Consider the following 24,463-nt stretch of genomic DNA (forward strand, 5'->3'; position numbering starts at 1 on the left):
CATTTTTGGATTGGGTTGTTTTTTTGATATTGAGTGGCATGAGCTGCTTGTAGATTTTGGAGATTAATCCTTTGTCAGTTGCTTCATTTGCAAATATTTTCTCTCATTCTGAGGGTTTTCTTTTCATCTTGTTTATGGTTTCCTTTGCTGTGCAAAAGCTTTTAAGTTTCATTAGGTTCCATTTATTTATCTTTGTTTTTATTTCCATTGCTCTAAGAGGTAGGTCAAAAAGGATCTTGCTGTGATTTATGTCATAGAGTGTTCTGCCTATGCTTTCCTCTAAGAGTTTGATAGTGTCTGGCCTTACATTTAGGTCTTTAATCCATTTTGAGTTTACTTTTGTGTGTGGTGTTAGGGAGTGTTCTAATTTCATTCTTTTACATGTAGCTGTCCAGTTTTCCCAGCACACTTATTGAAGAGGCTGTCTTTTCTCCATAGTATATTCTTGCCTGCTTTATCAAAGATAAGGTGACCATATGTGCATTGGTTTATATATGGGCTTTCTATCCTGTTCCATTGATCTATATTTCTGTTTTTGTGCCCATATCATACTGTCTTGATTACTGTAGCCTTGTAGTATAGTCTGAAGTCAGGGAGCTTGATTCCTCCAGCTCCGTTTTTCTTTCTCAAGATTGCTTTGGCTATTCGGGGTCTTTTGTGTTTCCATACAAATTGTGAAATGTTTTGTTCTATTTCTGTGAAAAATGCCAGTGATAGTTTGATAGGGATTGCATGGAACCTGTAGATTGCTTTGGGTAATAGAGTCATTTTCACAATGTTGATTCTTCCAATCCAAGAACATGGTATATGTCTCCATCTATTTGTATCATCTTTAATTTCTTTCTTCAGTGTCTTATAATTTTCTGCATACTGGCCTTTTGTCTCCTTAGGTAGGTTTATTCCTAAGTATTTTATTCTTTTTGTTGCAATGGGAGTGTTTTCTTAATTTCACTTTCAGATTTTTCATCATTAGTATGTAGGAATGCAAGAGATTTCTGTGCATTAATTTTGTATCCTGCAACTTTACCAAATTCATTGATTAGCTCTAGTAGTTTTCTGGTAGCATCCTTAGGATTCTCTATGTATAGTATCATGTCATCTGCAAAGAGTGACAGCTTTACCTGTTCTTTTCTGATTTGGATTCCTTTTATTTCTTTCTCTTCTCTGATTGCTGTGCCTAGAACTTCCAAAACTATGTTGAATAAGAGTGGTGAGAGTGGTCAACCTTGTCTTGTTCCTGATCTTAGTGGAAATGGTTTCAGTTTTTCACCATTGAGGACGATATTGGCTGTGTGTTTGTCATATATGGCCTCTATTATGTTGATGTAAGTTCCCTCTATGCCTACTTTCTGGAGGGTTTTTATCATAAATAGGTGTTGAATTTTGTCGAAAGCTTTCTCTGCATCTATTGAGATGATCATCTGGTTTTTCTCCTTCAGGTTGTTAATATGGTGTATCACATTGATTGATTTGTGTATATTGAAGAATCCTTGCACTCCTGGGGTAAAGCCCACTTGATGATGGTGTATGATCCTTTTAATGTGCTATTGAATTCTGTTTGCTAGTATTTTGTTGAGGATTTTTGCATCTATGTTCATCAGTGATATTGGCCTGTAGTTTTCTTTCTTTGTGACATCTTTGTCTGGTTTTGGTATCAGGGTGATGGTGGCCTCATAGAATGAGTTTAGGAGTGTTCCTCCCTCAGCTGTAGTTTGGAAGAGTTTGAGAAGGATAGGTGTTAAGCAATTTCTTTTGATACGAAGTAGTACTGAGCTTGGTAATGCACCATCCTATTAGCTTTGCCTCCTTCCCTACCTAATCTATTTTTAGTTCACTTCCACCCCCTTGAATTGCACTCTGTAAGAAGAAGTAACATGTAAGCCATTGTTTCAATCCCACGTTTCCTGGGAAGCTCGGGTCAGTATAATAGCCAAACATATTTTCATTACATTATTATGCCTAAATATACATAACATATATAGCATTGTTTTGTGTATTTTAAACTTTTAAAGTAAATGTTATTGTACCGTACGATAATTCTGCAAGTTGTTCAATCAACACTGTATTTTGGAAAATTTCCCATGTTGATACATGGAGCTCTAATTCATACATGGTAGTTGCTATATATTATTCCAATGTGTGAATGTGTCACAGATAATTTATCCATTCTCCTATATATGGATATGCGTAGGATGCTTAGAATTCACTAAAATGTTGTCATGAGTAATTATTGTTATCTTTTTGTGCATATATGTGATAAATCCTCCAAAGTCTACTTTAGGAGTTGTTGAAATATACACATATTTCAGTTTTCCTAGATATTGCCACATTAGTCTCCAAAATTATTTTATAAATTAAGTTATTGCTGGCAGTTCTATTCTTGACAAAACTTGGTATGACCAGACTTTGTAGAAGACTTTATTTTTAGAACAGTTTTAAGTTTGCAACAAAATCGAGAGAAAGGTACAGAGATTTCTCATTTATCCCCTGCCCACACACCAGCATAGCCTTTCCCATTAGCTATATCCCCCATATTGTCCCACTAGAGTGGGACATTTGTTAAAGTAATGAACCTACATTGACACATCATGGTCACCCAAAATCCATAGTTTATCTCACAGTTCACTCTTTTTTTAAAAAATATAAATTTATTTATTTGTGTCTGAGTTGGGTCTTTATTGCTGTGCACGGGGTTTATCTCTAGTTGCCGCGAGTGGGGGCTACTCTTCATTGCGGTACGCAGGCTTCTCATTTCGGTGGCTTCTCTTGTTGCAGAGCACGGGCTCTAGGCATGCGTGCTTCAGTAGTTGTGGCTCACGGGCTTAGCTGCTCTGCAGCATGTGGGATCTTCCCGGACCAGGGCTTGAACCCGTGTCCTCTGCATTGGCAGGCGGATTCTTATCCACTGCACCACCAGGGAATCCCCACGGTTCACTCTTGATGTTGTACATTCTATGGGTTTGGATAAATGTATAATGACATACATTCATCATTATAGTATCATATGGAGTATTTTCACTGTTTGAAAATCCTCTGTGTTCTACGTATTCACCTCTCCTCCCTCACCAACCTCTGTCAGCAGCTGATCTTTTTACTGTCTCCATAGTCTTGCCTTTTCCAGAATGTCATATAGTTGGAATCTTACAGTTTCTAGCCTTTTCAGATTGGCTTCTTTCAATTAATAATACGTATTTAAGCTATTCCATGTCTTTTCATAGCTTGATAGCTCATTTTTAAAAAATGCTGCATAGTACTTCATTTTCTGGATGTACTGCAGCTTATCCATTCACCTATGGAAAGATAACTCGGTTGCTTCCAGGTTTTGGACATTATGAACAAAACTGCCAAAATTATCTACATGCAGATTTTTGTGTGGGCACAAATTTTCAGTTCATCTGTGTTAAATACCAAGGAGTGTGACTGCTGAATCTTATAGTAAGAATATGTTTCATTTTCTAAGAAATTGCCAATCTGTCTTCCAAAGTGGCTGTATCATTTTGCATTCCCACCAGCAATGTTTCAAGTTTCTGTTGCTCTACATCCTCACCAGCGTTTAGTGTTGCCGGTGTTCTGGATCTGGGCCTATTAAGGTGTGTAGTGACATTTTAGTTTGCATTTCCTTGATGACATATAATGTGAAACATCTTTTAATATGTTATTTGACATCTGTCTGTCTTTTTGGTGAGGTTCTGTTAAGGTCGTTGGCACATTCTTAAATGGGGTTGTTTGTTGTCTTATTGTTGAATTTTAACAGTTCTTTGTATGTTTTGGATAACAGTCCTCTATCAGATGTGTCTTGCAAATATTTCCTTCCAGTTTGTGACTCATCTTCTCATTCTCTTGACATTGCATTTCACAGAGCAGAAGTTTTTAATTTTGATGAAGTCCAGTTTATTTCTTTCATGGATTGTGCCTTTGGTGTTTTATCTAAAACAACATTTTATGCCACACACAAAATAATGGTTTTTATTGCGATATTACAGGTTATCAAGGTTTTCCTCTATGTTATTTTCTAAGAGTTTTATACTTCTGTGTTTTACATTTAGGTCTTTGATCCATTTTGAACTAATTTTTTAAAAAGATGTAAGGTCTGGGCTTCCCTGGTGGCGCAGTGGTTGAGAGTCCGCCTGCCGATGCAGGGGACACGGGTTCGTGCCCCGGTCTGGGAGGATCCCACATGCCGCGGAGCGGCTGGGCCCGTGAGCCATGGCCGCTGGGCCTGAGCGTCCGGAGCCTGTGCTCCACAACGGGAGAGGCCACAACAGTGAGGCCCGCATACCACAAAAAAAAAAAAAAAAAAAAAAAAAAAAAAAAAAAAAAAAAAAAAAAAAAAAAAAAAAGATGTAAGGTCTGTGTCAAGATCCATTTCTTTGCATGTGGAAGTCCATTTGCTGAAGAAATTGTCTTTGCTCCTTGTATTGCCTTTACTCGTTTTCAAAGATCAATGACTATATTTATGTGGATATATTTCTAGGATCTTTATTCTGTTCCATTGATCTATTTGTCTATTGTTTCTCCAATACCACATTGTCTTGATTACTGTAGCTTTATAGTAAGTCTTAAAGTTGGGTAGTTTCAGTCCTCCAACTTTGTTTCTCTTTAATATTGTGATGGCTATTGTGGGTCTCCATACAAATTTTAAAGTCAGGTTGTCACTATCCATAAAATAACTTGCTGGTGTTTTTATTGGGATTGCATTGAATCTATAGATCAATTTGGGAAGAACAGACGTCCTGATAATATTGAGTCTTCCTATCCATGAATATGGAATATCTCTCCATTTTTTAGTTCTTCTTTGATTTCATTTATTAGAGTTTTGTACTTTTTTCATATAGTTCTTGTACATATTCTTTTAGATTTATACCTGAGTATTTCATTTTGAGGGGTGTTAACATACTTGGTATTGTGTTTTTAATTTCAAATTCCACTTGCTCATTGCTAGTGTGTAGGGAAGTGATTGACTTTTGTATATTGACCTTGCATCCTGCAGCCTTGCTATAATCATTTTTCCAGAGGAGTTTTTTTTTTTTGTCAATTCTTTTGAAATTTCTCTACAGATGATCATGTCATTTGTCAATAAAATTTTATTTTTTTCTTCCTTCTCAATGTGTATACATTTTATTTCCTTGTTTCATTGCATTAGCTAAAAGTTATCAGACTTTTAAAGTTTTTTAACTTTATGGATTTGGAGAGAAATAAAATTGTTTTTATTTACATTTCCCAGGTTATTCAGAGACAGAGCATATTGACTGTTGGGACCACTGATGAGATATGAATATATTCTCATTTTTCAAATTTTTTGTCTTTGCTTATTGATTTTGCAATAAATCTTAATATATTATGGATCCTAATACTTTGTTGATTAAATTCAAGATAGCTTTAAGAAAATGACTCTCCCTACCTAGAAACATGGTATTTTTGCCAGTCTCTATGACTCTAAACAATTTATGGTGTTTTTTCCACAATGGTATTAAATGTTTTGTTAGATTTATTCTATTTTATAGATTCTCTTGCTATTCTCTAGACTGAACAAACATTAAAACAAGTAAATATGATATTCAGAGAATGATAAATTTTATGAAGTAAAAAACAGGGGGAAATAATAACATTTCTGGAACAGGATAGGGAAGACAATTAAAAGCAGGTTAATAAACAGTCTTATATGACAAGGTTATATTTGGACTGAGACCTGAATGGTGAAAAGGTACCAGCCTTGTAAAGATATGGAGGAAGACAGTATCTAGAGCAAAGTAGAGTGGTAAGAGTCGTATGTAATGAAATCAATCATGGAGAACCTTGCAAACCAGAGTAAGGAGCTCAGATGAGTATGAACTTGGGATTTGGAGCTTTGTTCTTCTCACTGAGGGACCACTGAGACTGCTGTCCTTAGAGATATCAGCTATTTAGGCTAAGGATACCCAAGACACATGGGATATATCCACTCCTGCATAATGGGTGTGGCTTCTCCCCTCAAACTCCAAAACTACAGCGTCAGTGTTTTCATTGTACACTTTGACTGATAGACACAAGACAACAGCAATTTTGCTTCATCTTCAAATTCTAGTGGGTTGCTGTAGAGTAACAGTGGGCTCTTGCCAAAACTGTTTTTATTAATTACTGTGAGTGTTTATATTACTACAAGCTCTTCATATACTAACACAGCATTCTGGATTCTGCTTACTAAAGCAATCTTTTCCAAAATCCAGACAGAGTTCTCCTCTGCTCAGTTTATTTGCAAAGAATGTTTATTTATATACTCATCTGGCAACTTGGCTCCTGGCCACTATCAAAATTCACCCTTCCATTTAAAAGAGAGGATAACCTTCAAAGCTGACATATATTTAGTTACATCTGTGTGGATCTTCTTGCAATTTCCTTTCACATGCTTCCTAAAGCCCAGTAGCCAGTTTCCTCTTCTGACCCAAAGCCACTCAATCACTGAGTGCCAACATTGGGAAAGCTCCACATCCAATTCAGTGTGTTGCACAGTGAGATGATGATATGCAGTGATTATCATGGACTGGTTTATTAACCCTGGTGCTATGATTGACAGATTAACTCAGTTCTTAACTTTCCTCCAACAGTGTTCATCTGAATTGAAAACGATATGTATTAAAGAAGGCAGTGTAGAGGAAAGCATTTAGGGAAGGCAGGTTTCTTCCCCAAAGGTAAAAGGTATACGGAGGTTTTCAGTGAGGTATGAGAAGTGAACCATCATGGTAATCTTAATTCTCCACTAAAATGTTATTTTGAAAACAGATCTTTACAGTGCTTATTATAGATTTTTTTCCCACCCCCATATGACTCTTTGCCTTACGGAGATTTGGAAATGGAAAGGATCATTAGCTCTTCTTCATCTTCTACCATTAACAGAGAAGTTCTTTCGTATGTCCTTAAGTAGCTCTCATTTACATGATTCATAGCACTTCTTCCAAACCCTCACAACTTCACAATACTCAGTATTGTAATAGAAAGTTAGGGTATAACTTTGAAGCCAGACTTCACAGTTTCTTTTAGCACTTACTGCCTGTGTAACCTCAGGCAGGTTATATAACCTTTCGGTGGCTCCGTTTTCTCTACTTTAAGTTATGACAGCAGAGTTTTTTGGATACATTTAAAACAGACCTTGACATATAACGAGTACTCAATATATGCTGCCTGTTATTAATATTTTTCTGACAAATACCCTACTTTTATCTATTAAATATCACTCATTAAAAATGACCTTATTGGGCTTCCCTGGTGGCGCAGTGGTTGAGAGTCCGCCTGCCGATGCAGGAGACACGGGTTCGTGCCCTGGTCCGGGAAGATCCCACATGCCGTGGAGCAACTAAGCCTGTGAGCCATGGCCGCTAGGCCTGCGCGTCCGGAGCCTGTGCTCCGCAACGGGAGAGGCCACAACAGTGAGAGGCCCGCATACCGAAAAAAAAAAAAAAAAAAAAAAAAAAGACCTTATTGATTACTTCACAGCTTACATAGGCCATCAAGCCTGAACACTCTCATATTCTCATTCTTCCTCTTTTCCTTCTAACTTAGACTCTACCATTCTTCCTTTTTTTTTTTTTTTTTTTTTGCGGTATGCGGGCCTCTCACTGTTGTGGCCTCTCCCGTTGCGGAGCACAGGCTCCGGACGCGCAGGCCCAGCGGCCATGGCTCACGGGCTCAGTTGCTCCGCGGCATGTGGGATCTTCCCGGACCAGGGCACGAACCCGTGTCTCCTGCATCGGCAGGCGGATTCTCAACCACTGCGCCACCAGGGAAGCCCCAACCATTCTTCCTTTTTATCTCCCATCCTAGGAATTATTTTTCCACCAAAGAATGATAAATCCAGCTGTGCTCCAGAACCTGGTTAATTAATTATTCTCTCTCTTAAATATGCTTAACATTTCCTTCTAAAATGACCCTTTAATTCTGGCCCATAAATATGTCCAAATTTTTTTTTTTTTTAATTCCATGGTACAGACACTTTGGATGACAGTTTGACATTTTCTTACAAAGCTAATCAGTCTTAAAATATCGTCCAGCAATTGCACTCCTAGGTATTTTACCAAATGTGTTGAAAACTTACATCTACACAAAAACCTGCACACAAAATGTTTGTAGCATCTTTACTCATAATTGCCAAGGATTGGAAGCAACCAAGGTGTCCTTCAGTAGACGAGTGGATAGGGAATTCCCTGGCGGTTCAGTGGTTAGGACTCCATGCTTTCACTGCCAAGGACCCAGGTTTGAACCCTGGTGGGGTGACTAAGATCCCACAAGCCATGCGGCATGTCCAAAAAAAAAAAAGATGAATGGATAAATAAACTGTGGTACAGCCATACAAATGGAATATTACTTAGCGATAAAAAGAAATAAGCTATCAAGTTACAAAAAGACATGAAGGAAACTTAAATGCTAAGTGAAAGAAGCCAGTCTGAAAAAACTACATACTGTATTATTCCAACTATATTACATTCTGGGAAAGGTAAAACTATAGAGACAGTGAAAAGATTAGTGGTTGCCAGGGGCTGAGGAGGAGCAGGGAGGAATTAGGTGGAGCAGAGAAAACTTTTAAAGCATGAAACTACTCTGTATATCATAATGATGGATAAATGACATTATTTGGAAAAACCTATACAACTCTACAACATAAAGAGTGAACACTAATGTAAACTATGGATTTAGTTAATAATGTATCAAATTGGCTCATCAATAATAACAAATGTACCATACCAATGCAAGTTGTTAAAAGGAGAAATTGTGGGTTGGAAAAGAGAGAATATATGAGAACTGCCTGTGTATTCTTTCTTTAAACCAAAACTGCTCTTAGAAATAAAGTCTATTAATAATAATTTTTTTAAAAAAATCTTAAAGTTTATATAAATTGTTTCACCGCAGCACCTAGGTTAGTATGTTTTTTATTAATAACTTGGAGAAGATGTGTATGTTTAGCAGGGGGCAGGAATCTTGGGGGCCATCTTAGAGTTTTGCCTACCCCACTATCCTATCCTATGCTGTCACCTCTCAAAAACATATTTTATGACAAAAGACTAAAGTCGTTGTTCCCTATACTTCCAAATTGGGCTCTTTTTTTTCTCTTTCCATATGTTCAGCTGAATTACTTTATCTACTTCCATGGTTTCACTATCTTTTATACAGGGTTAATCAATCTATCCTACCCCATTAACTCTTCTGTGCTCCACATCCATATTTCTACCTGCCTCTTCATGGTATCCATTGGAATTTCCAATAGCTACTCAAGGAAAACTAATTAATTCTCCCATATACACTCATAAAATAAGAACATGATTCTCCTTGCCAACTTTTTCTCTCTTTGAATGAGATCATCATTACTCAGTTGCTCAAAATAGAAAATTTAGAGCTTCAGCTGATGTTTACTGAAGGCTTAGTATAGATCAGGGACTCTCTTAAATTCTTTACAAGTATTAACATTAATCTTCACAACATCTCTATGGAGAAAGTATCAATACTGTTACTTGAAAACCATAGTGAAGAACCTTTCCCAGAGTGTTATATCTAATACGAGGTAGGGCTAGAGTCAAAACTGTCTGGCTCAACACCTAAGCTTTTAACCACTGTGCTATTTTTCTTTCCCCATGCCCGCTTTGTTATCAAGTCCTATCTATTCTGCCTCTGCAAGTCCACTCAAACTCATCTCCTTATCTCTAGCTCTGTTGTCATGTCCTTAGCTCAGGATCTCATAGGATATTTTTCTAATCTCCAGACTTAGGTTCCTACATACAACTCTTGCCTATTTCAAATAACTTCTACATTCCAGTCATATCATCACTTTCTAATGGAAATGAAGTGTTTACAGCCCTGCTTAAAATCTTCCTATCCAAACTTTGTAGCCTGCCATACAAAGTCTTTCTCCATCTGATTCTTGCCCACATTTTCTGCCTTGTCCCTTTGTTCATAAGTAAATTTGTATCATGTCTCCCATTGTACCCCTTTCTTTACCTATCTGTCTTCCCTTCAATACTGTGAGTTTCTTATGAGCAGGAATCTATATAGATTAGTGCTTGGCATAAAAAATGGACTCAGTAAATATGAATAAACTATTTAGAATCTATCTTTCTTTGTTTCAAGATTCATATTAAAAGATGACTTCAAGAGGAGCAAAACTGGAGTCAGCCTGTACTCACAGATTTAGCCCTGCCCTGGTAGCTTTGAGATCCTAGTCAGATAGGTCACGTCATAATAATGCAGAAGCCCAAGATGTTTAGCAACATGAGAAATGAGAAACAGCTCCAGAAAACCCAATGAAGATCCAAACTAAGAATGACATATTTCCTAATGATCAAATCTAAGTTTGGTACACTGAGACATATTACCTCTCTTAGGGTAGAATACCTTTGACAACATTAAGTAACATAGTGAGTGATGGCAGCTACAAGTGAGGCAGAAGAAATATTGAAAGTTAGGCTCAAAGATCATGTATAAAGAATACCTTTGAGAAGTAACAAATGTGTGCAATTTCCTCTATGCTGTTCACATAGCAGACAGCACTAATCAATAACAGCAATCTTTTCTTGAAGTACCTGGGCCTTATCTCCACAGTCTTTCTCAACAGCCAGGCCCTACAAATTGATCTGAGTTGGCATGAGAGAGAAAATCTATTTATCATATAGACTATAAAAGAAAAGAGCTCTGTGATGAGAATCATAAGGACTTGCTTCTCCTTTGGATCCTAACCATTAACCAGCTAGGAAGTCACCTCATAACCCTAGGCCTCATCAGTAAGATTTGGAAATAGGAGTGGACTATCTCTGTTTCCTTTGTGTGTCCTAGCCCTAAATATTTATCATCTTAAGCAATGGAAAGTATCTATGAATAACTGAAAAAAATATAAATGACTATCACATAATTCTAAGAAATGAAGTTACTCATTGATGTTATAAAACATCATTGTTATCTTTTTTCCTCCTCAGAGAGCTGCTGATACTAATTATAAGATTCTTTGTCCAATGGTTAAAAAGGAAGAAAAACCTTTAAGAAATTAGATGAAGAATTTATTTCTGTGACTGAAAATACCAATACATACCATATAGTTCTCTCTATATGGTGTAGACACACATGTAGTTAATAGAAGATATTCTATCTGTTGAGATTAGGCCCTGGGGTGTCTGATTCTCCATTTTGTGGATCACACCAATACCTTTGCTCAAAATGGTGTATGACTATGTTCATTTGCAAGTATTTGGATCCACAGCAATGGTGTTTTACTCACACTGCTTCACTGTTGACCCCGCCCACCGCTTGTTTTACTGCCAGATAAAACATCTAACAATAATCTACTTATAAACTATAGTACAGGGCTTTGACTATGACAACTCAAGTAAAATGGCAGATATCAACGGAATAAACAGGATCATCCAAGTGCACTAATGGACTATAATAAACTTCATTTTCTACCAGCATGATTCAAATGTTCTTTCTCAAGTTGTAATTAACTGATACCCACAACTGGTTAGTTTGGCAATATTTCTGCTTTGGCAAAACAAGCTTGGTTACTTTCTTGTGGTTACCCTTTTACAATAAATTCTCACATCAGAGAACTTTCAAGCTTTCTGTTTTGCCAAAACTTGCTTCCTTCCTGGTTTACACTTCTAATAATTTTCATGTGCTCTTCTGCTGAATCCCGAGGGTGGACTCCTGACCTCCTTGCTAGAGGTACGAAGGATGCCAGGGTTAGTGACTGCTCTGCGGTTCCCCAAAGCTCCTCCTCCCCAGAACGTGACAGTTCTTCAGCTGCCAAGGTTGGGAAGCAGGACAGGGGACACTCCTGAGGTGCAGCTCCGAGGGGAGGAAGCCGAATTCTGGGGGCTAAAGAGGCCACGCAGGGGACCTGCGTGCGGTGCCAAGCTTGGACCCTTTTGGCCACCCCACGGCTGCGCAACCTGACCCCTGCTCCTGTCTCCCGCCGGTCCGTCCGGCGCGGGCCGCTGTCCACAGTGGGAGGTGCTGAAAGCAAGGAGAGGGCGCGGGGGCGGCGAGGCGGACAGCTTCTCCGAGCGCCTCCGTCCTCGCTCCTCGGTTCCTCCAGCCCTCCCCTCCTCCCGCAGCCATGTTCCACGCGCGGGGAGGGGCTGGGGAAGGGGAGAGGGACGGGGGATCAGGGCGGAGAGAGTCTGCTCTGCCTCAGGGAAGGAGGGGATGAGAGTTGGGGGGAGGCGGCGGCGGCGGCTAGCGAGGAGCCAGCGCTGGGTCCTGCAGTCGAACTCCCAGGAGCCACCATCATGGTGAAGAGGAAGAGCTCCGAGGGCCCAGAGCAAGACAGCGGCCGCGGCATCCCCTTGCCTATCCAGACCTTCCTGTGGCGGCAAACCAGGTGAGGGGCGCAGAGGGCGCGCCGTGGGCCGCCCTGGGCTGGGAGCGCTCCTGGGGCCGCCTGGGTCGTCGTCGCCGCTGCCGCTGCCGCTGCCGCCGAGGCCGCGCCACAGCCTGCAGCTCCCTCTCTGGGGCTGGAAATCAAGCCTTCTGCACCCGCTTAAAAACACGCATTTAAAAAATATTTCGGTGAAGTTTGACGGCAAGCAGGTTGGCAGCTATAGAATAAATATATACATTATTCAGGGGGTGAGACGGCAGAGAGCCTAGGGAGAGGGGGCGGGGAATTAGGGAAGATAATTACGACTGGTTATGCTCCTGTGTCCAATTCCCCCTCCATCTCCTGCTGTAATTCCAGCCCGGTGACCTGTTGTTTTTCCAGCTCCTGTTTGTTGAATGTCTGCTATGCCCACTTGTTAACCATTTTTGCTCGGATTCAGCTAGTGTAATCTTCCTGGTTAAAGCCTCTGAGAAGAATCATTTTTGATACGAAATTTTTTTTTCTTGGAAAAACCTGAAACCTATTTCCATAAATGGGAAACAAGGTTTCCATTATTATTATTATTATTTTAGAGATTTATCAGATAAGAAATTAGATTCTGAAAATCATATGCCACAAGCTGTGTTCAGTTTTCAGTTTTTGAAATGACAGTACACATGAGTAATGTAACGCTTCTGACCATTGGTGATTTAGAATCCGATTAGATAAAAAGTCTTCAGAATAAGACTGGATACAGAAAACGTAGAAATCCGCAGCTTTTTCATATATGTAATTACACATATAAAAGCAAATGTCGTCAGCTGTTTAATACCTGCTCATTAACAAGCCATAGGGAGGCGTGAAATTTGTTTCATAGCACTGTCTTATTTGTTGAAAATATGTCATAAGGATGCTCTAGTAATAATTTTACTTGTGTTTAAAACAATTATTTCTATTAATTTTTCAGTGCATTTTTGAGGCCTAAACTGGGGAAGCAATATGAAGCCTCTTGTGTGGTACGTGATATTCACCATTTAATGACTACTTGCATATACTATGTGTTAATTTGAAAGAAAGAATTTAAATTATACTGTATACATTAATTCACTCAGCAAATATTATTGAGCACCTACTATGTGCCAGGCACAGTTCTAGATGATGAGACAGAGCAGTAATCAAAACAAATATAGAGTTTGTATTCTACTGGGAGGGGGATAGGCCACTCAAATGAGTAAAATACATAGCCGGCCAGATGTTGATATGCGCTACGGAGAAAAATTAAGCAAGAAAGGACATTAAGGGGCACTAGGGTAGAGGTTTCATGTTAGAAGTAGTGGATAGATAAGGTTTGCCTGCTAATGTGACCCTTGGGCAAAGATTTGAAGGAAGGGAGGGAGAAATAGCTGAGGGCAGAGCAGAGGGAAAGCAAGTCTAAAGGCCCTAAGTGGGGAGGGGTAGAGCAGTAGAAGAGAGTGTGCAAAGATAACAGAATAAGGACAAGTATAATAAGTCAAATCCTTAATCAACAAATCAAAACTGTTATATAGTGGAAGCTCATAAAATGAGAACCTATGACCTACTCAAAGTAGTATGCAATTCTGAACTTTTATGTCTTCCATTTTTTGTGCAAGTCTGAAATGGACAATATGAAATAATTATGAAAATAATGCTGTTAATATTTATGCAAAATATGGTGCACTTGTCCTGAGATTCTAAGGGAATCCTATGACTTACAAATTGTCTTTTTACAAATTGAGAAGACACAAAAATGTGAAGCAAAATTAAAATGGGCTTTTCAAAGACTTCATTAAAACCTGGAGCTCACATAAAGGTCTTTACATTGCATATATTATAACCTAAAAGTGGAAACCTACCCATATGGATATTGCCATGATATTTGCAAATGACTTGATAGATGATAAATGACCTTCTAGTAAAGAGCTCTGAAATGTGTTAGGGTCACACACTACTATGGACGCCAATTGGAAAATTAAACACCTCTCCCCATACACACACATATGTGCACAGCACACACTCAAATAAGAATTTTTTTCTGTTGTATTTCCTGCCCTTCAAATTTGTCACAGATATTTTTTTAAAACTAACTAACTTTTTAATAAGGACCTTTTAATGGAATTTGTTGTACTTAGCACAAGTTAAAGTAATTTGACACCTGAAATCTCTGAGCCTTCCTCAAATCATGCTTACAGTTATACTAGCTTAAAATAACCCTGATTTTGTTCTTGGCAAAGATAAGTCTGACATTTTAATGTTGTCACACAATATCAAGTAAGTCCCATTCATAGATACAGATAGATAGATAGAGAGTGATGTAAGTATAAAAAACAATTTCCAGGGTTTAAAATTACAAAAAGTTATGTTAGTAATATTTAAGAAGAAAATGGCGTTAAGTATCTAAAGCTTCCTGAGATTATAAAATATATAACTCATCCTCTGAAAGTATATTCATCAGACTGTATAAATTCTTTATAATATTTTAATATCTAATGTACTCACCCTTTACTTAATGAATACTTAGATACCTGAGGGCTGAGGAATTTAAAAGTATTTGGATCTGCCTTTATCTGGTTTCTTTAAGAAAACCCCAAAGACTACATCTCTGATTGAACTCCTTGCCAAACCTCAGCATGCCTTTCATTATGAAGGTGAATGTATTTTCTTTTCTTGAATCAAAGGTAAATAGTTTTCTTTGCAGAATCTCTGTATTAAGCCATATTTTTTCTCAGATATCCTAATAATTCCAATAACACAGCTTGAGCACTTGGGACTGTATTATGACCACTCGGGGAGAACACAGTTCTCTAGACCATTTGGGACATCAAGTAGCAAGCAGGTTCTGTTCATACAAGTCAAATGTTTATTAAATTTATTCTGATATTTGGTAGCTGCACTTTCCCCAACACCTTATGGTGATATCCTCCTCCACCTTCAAAGAGAAAAAACAACTCAGTAGGTCAACTTGCTCTGGGGCTTGGGGGTGGGGTGCTTCACTTGCTGAAAGTATCCCTGGCCAGGATAGAAGATTTAATAAACCCCCAAAGCAAAAATGGCTTATTTCCCTCCTCCCTCCCTCCTTTCTTCTTTCCCTCCTTTTCTCACTTTATTCAACAGTTAGATGAACAGTCTTTATGGTTCTAGGCGTTATGTAAGGAGTGTCCTGTGCCGGATCATTGCTAGGGACATGGAATAACTCAGAGACCCCAAAATCAGATCTCTTGAAACAGTTGGATCTTATTTAACACTTGTTGCCCATTCACATAAATTCTGTACCTCAAGACACTTTCACAAAAGACATTTCACCTTGGTCTGCAGTTGTGATAGCTCCTTTCAATGACACAGCATCATTTTATAAAATATTACGTCCAAAACCTCATACAGCTAAATGTGTTGTTGTACTCTTTTTGATGGGAGCTTATTTTGGTGGAAATAAAGATCATTTAATAATTCAAGCCATATACTTTGGATCAAAAACGTGAAAATGGGTAGATAATTGGAAATTGTCACTGACTCATTTCATGTCAACATATACAATGAAATGCAATGTAAATTCTCTAAAGAATTTGGTCTAGTGATATGTATCTTTTGGGGTATACAGTACTGTGTTGTCTATTTTTTCACCCATCAGGATCTCTAATTTCTTATTTTACTTTTTTTTTTTTTTTGGTATCGACAGTCCTTTGAACGAGTGTTGGTAGAAAACAAGCTGCATGGCCTCTCTCCGGCCCTGTCTGAAGCCATCCAGAGCATTTCCAGATGGGAACTGGTACAAGCTGCTTTGCCTCATGTCCTCCACTGCACTGCAACCCTGCTGTCGAACAGAAACAAGCTAGGTTGGTGCTCCTACATTCCTTCTTCATGACATACCATTGTCCTCACTCATGGTAACTCATCATAACACTCACAATAACAACCTGTATAACTGACTATTTTTCCAGGCACTGGGCACACATTCTCATTTAATTCTGACAAAGTCTCCCTCACGTTGGTGTCATTGTTATCTCCATTTTACCAATGAGGGAACTAGCTCTCTTTCTTTTAACTTTTTAACTTTACAAGAATATGTGAATGTATTCTCCTTTTAAACATTAGAATGTTATAGAGAAGCTAAAGTCTCTCTCTCACCTGTTCAAGATGAGTTCTAATCAGATTGTCCCTTTGTCCTCCCAACGCCTAAAGCAACCACCTTCATGAATTTGTCATATTCTCCTCCAGATCTTTTCCCAACTTCGTGGTGTTATGTGTATGTGTGCATGCATGCATATACATATTATTTTTCTTGTTTAGATTATTTTGCAGATTTCTTTTCCCACATGGCATTATGTCCTAGCCATCAGCCCTAAGGTCTTCTCCATCCAGTTCCTTCCCCTCATTTGGGTCTCTGCTCAAATGTTACCTTTATAGAGGGGCCTTTCCTAATCACACTGTCTAAAATGGAGTAGCTGTTATCCTCAAAGCCCATACTCTTAACTACTATGCTGCTTATTTGGAAATATATGTGGGTATCTGACTGAAGAGATGTGATGCATGCAGTTTCTTTCCCTGTGTCAGCATATCTGCAGAGATTGCATCCAGTTAGAAAGTTCCAAAGCAAGAGTGAACCCTTTCAGCAGTGGCTGTAAGTGGTGTAGAGAAATGCTAGCATCTCCCAGGAAATCAAGCCACAGAAGAAAGCAAGGATGTTCTTCCCACACCCAAGGTTGACACCCGTTGTTCTGGTCACGGAGTTTGCCTTAACCTAGCTGTGTTGTTATCCCATGCAGGCCACCAGGATAAACTGGGTGTTGCTGAGACAAAGCTCCTTCATACCCTGCACTGGATGCTCCTGGAGGCCCCCCAGGACTGTAACAGCGAGCGTTTTGGGGGCACAGACCGAGGCTCCAGCTGGGGTGGCAGCAGCAGTGCTTTCATCCACCAGGCTGAAAACCAGGGTTCTCGAGGACAGCCTTGCCAAAACAACTCCAATGATGAAGAAGAAAACAACCGATGGAAGATCTTCCAGAACTCCATGGCTACTGTGGAGCTCTTTGTGTTTCTGTTTGCTCCTCTGGTTCACAGAATCAAGGTAAGCAGAAAGCTGGTGAGGGCTAAGGGGAACTAGAAGTCAGATGAGGGTTTGCTTCAAATGATATTTCTGTATTTGGCATCCATGTCTTTGTATGATCTTATAGCAAGCCAAGACATGGAGAGCTTTGTTTCTATACTAAACTATTGAACGTTATTTCAAAACCACAATTGTCCTACTCAAAAGCCTTCAGTTGTTCTCCATCTACCCCAAGATAATACCCAATATATTAAACATGGCATATAGAGTCAACTGTGATCTGGGGCTTAAATCCTGTCTTAACTGATGAACTGCCGATCCCTGCTGGCCACCTCATGATCCAGTTCTGGGAGCCTTGTGAACCATTCCCTGAATATGCCCTTGCTGTTTTCTCTGCCCTCCTCTGTTCCCTTCATGGTTCTTCAAACTTCAACTTTAGTGTCATCATTTCCATGAAGCTTTTCCTCTGACCTTCCCCATGTAGGTTTAGTCACCATCTCCTTTGTATGTCTACAGCATGTTGTAGCTACTTCTATTATAATGCAAGATCTGGAACAGAAGTTTTTACGGTGGACTTTTTGATATTTTGGTATACAATCTAAGAACTGCTTTTCAAAATACTCTTAAATGCATAAAGTACAAAACATAGTATTACATGGAAACAAATTGTATTAAAATACAATTATATACATGTACCCCTTGGGTCTGAAAGAGACCAAGATTATTTTAAATCATAGTGCTACCACTTTCTAGCTGTGTGATCTTGTTGATATTATGTAACCTCTTGGATCCTCCATTGCATAAAATCGTGGATATTCAAACACAGGGTGAATATATATGAAGACATAATACATGGAAAGTATGTAGAAAAAAATCAAGTACATGGAAAGAAATCAAGAACTATTTGTTACTTCTGTGAATGAATAAATTACAATATTCCATCTAAGTGCTCTGAAAAGAGATAAGAAGGAATTAATATGCTCAACTTTTCTTTAATAAAATATTAGGATCTTAATCTAATTGACTCTGTTCCATGGCTGGTAGGACTAGAATTGAAACTACCTGTAAATCCCCAAAATGCTTCCCATGACTGGCCACATTGTCTATCAAAATTATCAAAAGATATTAAATGTTGTTAAATTAAATGGCTGCTTTAAAAGCATTGCACTTTTTAGTTTTAAAAGTCTTTGATAAAGGTTACACTTAATGGAAAGCATTACTTTAAATGAGACGGTCCCCCTGACCTGTGGGGTCTGCAGGATCTGGCTCCTGCCCCGCTACCTCCATCTCACTGGCCTCTCTCTTGTTCACTAAGTTGCAGGCTTCCCAGAGACTTATCCTCAAACTCAACACAATTTGTTTTTGCTTTCAGGCCTTTGCACTGGTTTTTCCTTCTATCTGAAACATTTACTGCCACCTTCCACCCTAGATTTTCACATGGCCATGTTCTTTTCATCAATTTACCCACAACTCAAATGTTACCAACTCAAAGTATTTCCCTGGTTACTTTAGTGCCACTAGGACATGACTCTACATTTTTTGTTGTTTCCTTCTTAGCACCTATCAGTACCTGAAATTATTTTATGTGTTTGTTTACATGTTTATCACCCATCACCCCCACCAGAACAGAGGTTCTTGAGCAAAGGGACACTGCCTGTCCAGGTCACAACTCTAACTGATAGTGTCTAAAATAGTGTCTGTCATATATGAGGCAATCAATAAATATGTAATGACTGTCACTAAATAAACCCAAGTTATTAACAGAAGCTGATCCAGATGCTAAAAGTAGCAATTATACATAGGTACCTAGTCCCCAAAACAGAAAGGGCAAGAAAGAAAGCTCCTTAAAAAAAAAAAAAAGATAGCCTATAACATGTCTATTTGTAGAGAGAGATCCTCTGGATTAAAAAATGTGGAAGTATAGGAGTGGCTGGAATGGCTATAATTTTATTTGAAAACATGCTGAGAGTCCAAGATTTGGAAACAGATAGGCGTATGTTAGAATCCAGTGCTTGCTGCTTCCTATTCTATGGAGGAAAGACATTGAGCAATTAAATTCTTTAAGCCTCAGTTTTCTCAAGTATAAATTGAACATAAGAATAATTTTATGGAGCATTGTGAGGATTAAACAAATTAAAGTGCTCAACCTGACATACAAAACGTCATTAACAAATGGTAGATTTTAGTGTTGGCATTTTATTGCTATTGACATTATGAATTATTAGTAGAAGGGGAGCCAGATCTTCCTTCAGGGGAGACCACACAGATAGTGAGGAAAGCTGGCGCAACGTCCCCAAGTTTTACCTATGGCCTGGGATTGGAGTATTTGTAAGGAAGTAAAACAATGCCTATGAAACACGGCACAGTGATCAATACGTAGTATTGTACTGTAACAATTACTGTTGGCTATTATTACTAGCATTATTGTTTTATCATTTTATTATTGCTATGAGAGAAATATTGTTCTAGATGCCATAGGGCACAAAAAATATTAATGAGTCAATAAATTTCACTGCAAGGCTTTTTTTCATCTGAGCAAGGGCTTTGCTTTTATCAGCGTAGTGAGGAACGTGCAACCCCTTGATCAGGGTTTCTCAGTCTTGGCACCATTGGCATTTGGGGCCAGATAATTCTTTGTCCTGTGCTTTGTAGGATATTTACTGACATCTCTGGCTTCTACCCACTAGATGCCAGTAGTACCTCCTTCTTCCGAATTGTTACAACCACAAATGATTCTAGACATTGCCAGATGTCCTAAAGGGGTGGGGAGGGGAGAGAATTGCCCCTGATTGAGATCCACTGACCTAGATCTTTTATCTGTGTGCTAGTTATCAGGCCCTACCTTCCTTATCCGTACTGTACCCATGTCAAATGCTCCTCACCAGCACCTTTAATGGCCTTTTCTCCCTATTCTTCCTTTGCATTTGTCCTTCAGAACTCCAGCCCCAGATCAAGACCTAAAGCTACCTTTTCTATCCCAGCCCCAGAGATCTGCGTGCTCCTGGGGTAAAACCAGACAGCAATCCAGTCTGTTGTTGCTACAAATTGTGGTCTCAAGCTCTGTGTGCTGCCCCACTTGTCAGTCCTTGTCTTGATTCCCTCAAGTCCCCACTCTGTGCTCACATAGACTATGTTTTATGTTGAGGCTCTTATAGGACATAGTACTGCAGGAGGCATGAAGGGCTGGAATCCAGTCTAGGCATGAGCCTGTGCCTCCACTTCCACACCTACTCAATTCCTTCCACCTGCTCTGCTTTCCTCTATTAGGTAACAGAAGTTTTCACATATCATTTCTAATTTTTACAAACACCCACAGGAAGGTGGATATCTTTGTCTTCATTTTACCAAAGAGGAAACTGAGGTCCAGAGAGGTAATAATCATCAAGCTCATTAAGTAACCGAGGTGGGATTCAAACCCAATTCCATCTGACTTTCTCCAAAACTATATTGTTTCTTTTGTTTCTGTGCTGGAACTCTTCTCATCAAGGTCATGAACAACCTTGAGCTATTGAACCTAATCTTTATTTTGCTGTCTTCATTTCCCTGAAATTTAGCTGCGTTTGAACTTACAAACCTTCTTGAAGTTTCTTATCCCTTTGGTAGCACCACACTCTGCTAGTTCTCCTTGCATCCCTGGCTGCTTCTGCTCTATCTCCTTTGACAGCTCATCTTCTTTGCCTGCCCCTCTAACATTGTGGTTCTCCAGAGATGCAACCTAGACCCTTTGCACTTCTCACTTTGTCTTCTCTTTGGAGACCTCCTCTCCTGCTTCATTTACCATTTGTGTCTTAATAGGCTGAGGTCACCTAATTTTATATGTCTAAAGTAGTCCCCTTTCCTAACCTCTAGACCAATTTGTCAACTAGCTTCTCCAGATAGATAATCTAAGGGCATTTCAGATTTCCCCTGGAATGAGCCATTGTCCTGATGTTCTGTATTTCAGGTGATGGACCCATTCACATAAACTCAAAACCTAGGTGCTTCCTTTGAGTACTCCTTCATCCTTACCTACACATTCCATGAATCACAGAGTTCTACTCATTTTGTCTCTTAAATATTTCTCAGATTTACCTAATTTTCTTCATCCCTATTATCCTCCTTAACCCAAGATTTCATCATCCATGGCTTGGGCCTCTTACTTGGGCCACTTTCTAACTGGATTTACAGTCTCCTGGCTTGTCTCATAAAATCCAACCTCAACACCCAAGTGATCTCTCTAAAATGCAGATCTGAACATACCATGAACATACTTAAAGTAATTTGTTGATTTCTCATTATACAGAGGATGAAACTCTAGCTCTCCTTTGTGGTAACTGGGGCCTCCATGACCTGCGTGGCTACCTCTCCTGCCTATGAGCTCCAAATGCTTGGAGTCTCCCTAAGAACATAACATGCTTTTTTCCAGGTCTATTTCATGCTGGTCATGTCACCTGGAATACCCTCCTACCTTACCCTTCTGCCTAGAAAATTCTTGCTCATCATTTATGACTTCATTGAAGATCTATCCTCCCTTCTTCTCTATCTCTATAATATATTAGACATATTTTTATTATTATTTTTAGCTTCTTATTATCATTATCTCTTTATCTGTCCAATTCTACTAGATTGCAGATGGTTTGAGAATAGGAATTATCATTGTATCTTGGGTAGCTAATGTAGTGTCTGTGTTTTGTAGGCATTTAATTGATATTTATTGAATGAATTAGTTTACTAATTAGCAAATAATCTAAGTGACATCCTTTTGTAAGACAGTGTATAATTCAATATATTTCTATGCTTTTACTTTATAACTAGCTCAAATATTTTACATGAAATCAATATTCTGTCAAATATATTATTAATTTTAGACCAAATTTAATTTTTTAATGAACACTTGTTACAACTAAGGAATCTACTTTAAGTGTGCTGCCAACATTTTCTTGATTTGATCCTAATCACTTATTCCCTCAATAAATATTTATTGAGTGCCTACTACATGCTAGGCACTGTTCAGAGTGCTGGCGAAACAACAGGGGATAAAACAAAATCCAAGCCCTCAAGGAGATTTTTATAAAATTTGTATGTCTGAAGTAAACAACTTTAAAACAGAATTTTAAATAATAGTTGTTTAAGTAGATGTCTCTAAGCTACTAGTAAACACATTTAGAATTGCTTCATGTCATCATGGAAACAGGCTTTCATTGCAAGTAACATTGTGGAAATGTTGATTCTTTGAATTTTTACGCCTTCTGGTTTTTCTCAGAACCTTTCTAGACCACCCACCCCACAGCTGTTTGAATGATAGAGTACCTTCTCCAGCTACAGAGTTTCTGTTCATGTGTGCATATGTGTATATATCACACTGGGTGACCCATGAAAGAGGATTCAATAAGAGGAATTAGTGACCCAGAGTTTATACATTCAGCCAACTTAAGAGGACTTACAAAGGAGCATATCGACATAAGAACTGGCCATCCGTTCTGAAGGTGTTCAGGTCTAAAGAATGATCAGATTTATTTGGTGTTATTTGGAGATTGTAACATATGCTCAATTAATCAACAATTATGTATTGATGTTCAAGGAAAAATGCACAGAAGGAGATCTCAACTTGTCTTCAAGAAATATACAGTCTAGTTGGGGGTATATCAAACAAAACAAAATGATGACAGTAACTGTCACTGAGTGGATAGAGCAGAGGTTAAAGGCCAGGATGTCAGTTTAAGAGAGCCCACTTCCTGTTGCAATGTCCATCGGAGTTTTATTTGTGCCAAGATTACTTAGAAGAAATGTGGAAAAGGACCAATCTCTGAAACTAAGAAATTGTCCAAACCAGATCCATTGTGATTTAGCATTCTGCATTTCTGGAGACAAATCTGATATACTTTGCACATGGTTAATTCCCTGATTGCTGGATCTAATACCACACATGATACCATGCAGACTTCCCCATGTCCATTTCAAGGGAGAGGGGTTGCTTTCCCCTTAACTTTGGATCTATCTAGTTGTTTACTCAGTGTATCTAGTTGAATGTCTAACAGGCCTCTCAAACTTAACATGTCTAAAACTAGGCTCCTGATATCCCCAAACCTGTTCCTCCTGCATCTTGCCCGTATTTATCAGTGGCAAAGCCAAAAAATCTTTGACATCTTTTTCCTACACTCTACCTCTAGTCAATTAACAAATTCTATAAGCTGTATCTTCAAAATGTATCCAGAATCTACAGCTTCTCATTTTGCCCTCTACTGATACCCCTAGTCTAATGATCTTTCACCTAGTTGATAATAATAGCTCCGTAGTCTCTTTCCTCCCTTGCCCTTTCTCAAAGTATTCTCAATAGCCTGAGTGGTCCTCAAAACATACATCGAGTCATGTCATTCCACTATTCAAAACCCTCCAGTGACTTCTCATGTTACTCAGTAATTGAAGTCCTTACTATGACGTATCAGGCCCTATATTATTTGGAATTCAAAAACGTCTCCAATCTTATTTTTTTCTACTCTTCTGTCATTCGCTTGACTCCAGGCCAGCAGTCTCTTGGCTGTTTCTTGACACACAAGATATACTTAGGACCTTTGCCCGTGCTGATTCCTTTTCACAAAACGCTTTTTCTTAAAATATCTACATGGCACCTCCTTCATTTCATTCAGATCCTTATTCAAAAGTCATCTGCACAAGAAAGGCTTCCCTGGCCTTCCTGTCTAAAACATCAGCACCTTGTCTGACACTTCCCTTTCCCTGCTTTACTTCTCCCTTTGCAGGAGAGCATCCCTGGAGAGCAGGGATTTTTGTATGCTTTGTCCACCGTTGTGTCCCAGAACCTAGAATAGGACCAGGTACACAGTAGGTGGTCTATAAATATTTGTAGAATGAAAGTGGCATGAATTTGACCAAATGCTTTTTCAATACTGACACTAGATGCTTTTCCATCATGGGTACTGCTGTGGTGCCAGGATCTTGGCCTATAGCTTGCGGAAGAGTCCCCTCTTTACCAACATGGAGATTTATTCAGGGATTTCATCTAGCCTTTCCAGTTGAAGCTTCCTTTGAGCTACATTGATTCACCATTTGCAGAATCAATTTTTTTCCTTTTTTCCAATTTCTTTCTAGCT

At 38.8% G+C, this 24,463-nt stretch overlaps 1 protein-coding gene across 18 annotated transcripts in view; it reads left to right on the plus strand.

Moving 5' to 3' along the window:
- The first annotated feature begins 11,756 nt into the window (after window positions 1-11,756).
- Window positions 11,757-24,463, plus strand: part of UNC80 (unc-80 homolog, NALCN channel complex subunit) — a 247,007-nt gene continuing 234,300 nt past the window's right edge. For 8 of the 18 annotated variants that reach the window (XM_067026779.1, XM_059053748.2, XM_067026780.1 and 5 more), the window contains exons 1-4: window positions 11,781-12,334; window positions 13,281-13,329; window positions 16,008-16,164; window positions 17,095-17,396. In XM_067026779.1, the coding sequence (XP_066882880.1) occupies window positions 12,243-12,334; window positions 13,281-13,329; window positions 16,008-16,164; window positions 17,095-17,396 (600 nt within the window). In that variant the 5' untranslated portion in view covers window positions 11,781-12,242. Of the gene's footprint in view, window positions 12,544-13,280; window positions 13,330-16,007; window positions 16,165-17,094; window positions 17,397-24,463 lie in introns of all 18 variants that reach the window. The other 10 variants (XM_067026776.1, XM_067026777.1, XM_067026787.1 and 7 more) reach the window with 3 other exon arrangements.

The sequence above is a fragment of the Kogia breviceps genome, chromosome 2 (genome assembly GCF_026419965.1).
Source record: "Kogia breviceps isolate mKogBre1 chromosome 2, mKogBre1 haplotype 1, whole genome shotgun sequence".
Lineage (NCBI taxonomy): Eukaryota > Metazoa > Chordata > Mammalia > Artiodactyla > Physeteridae > Kogia > Kogia breviceps.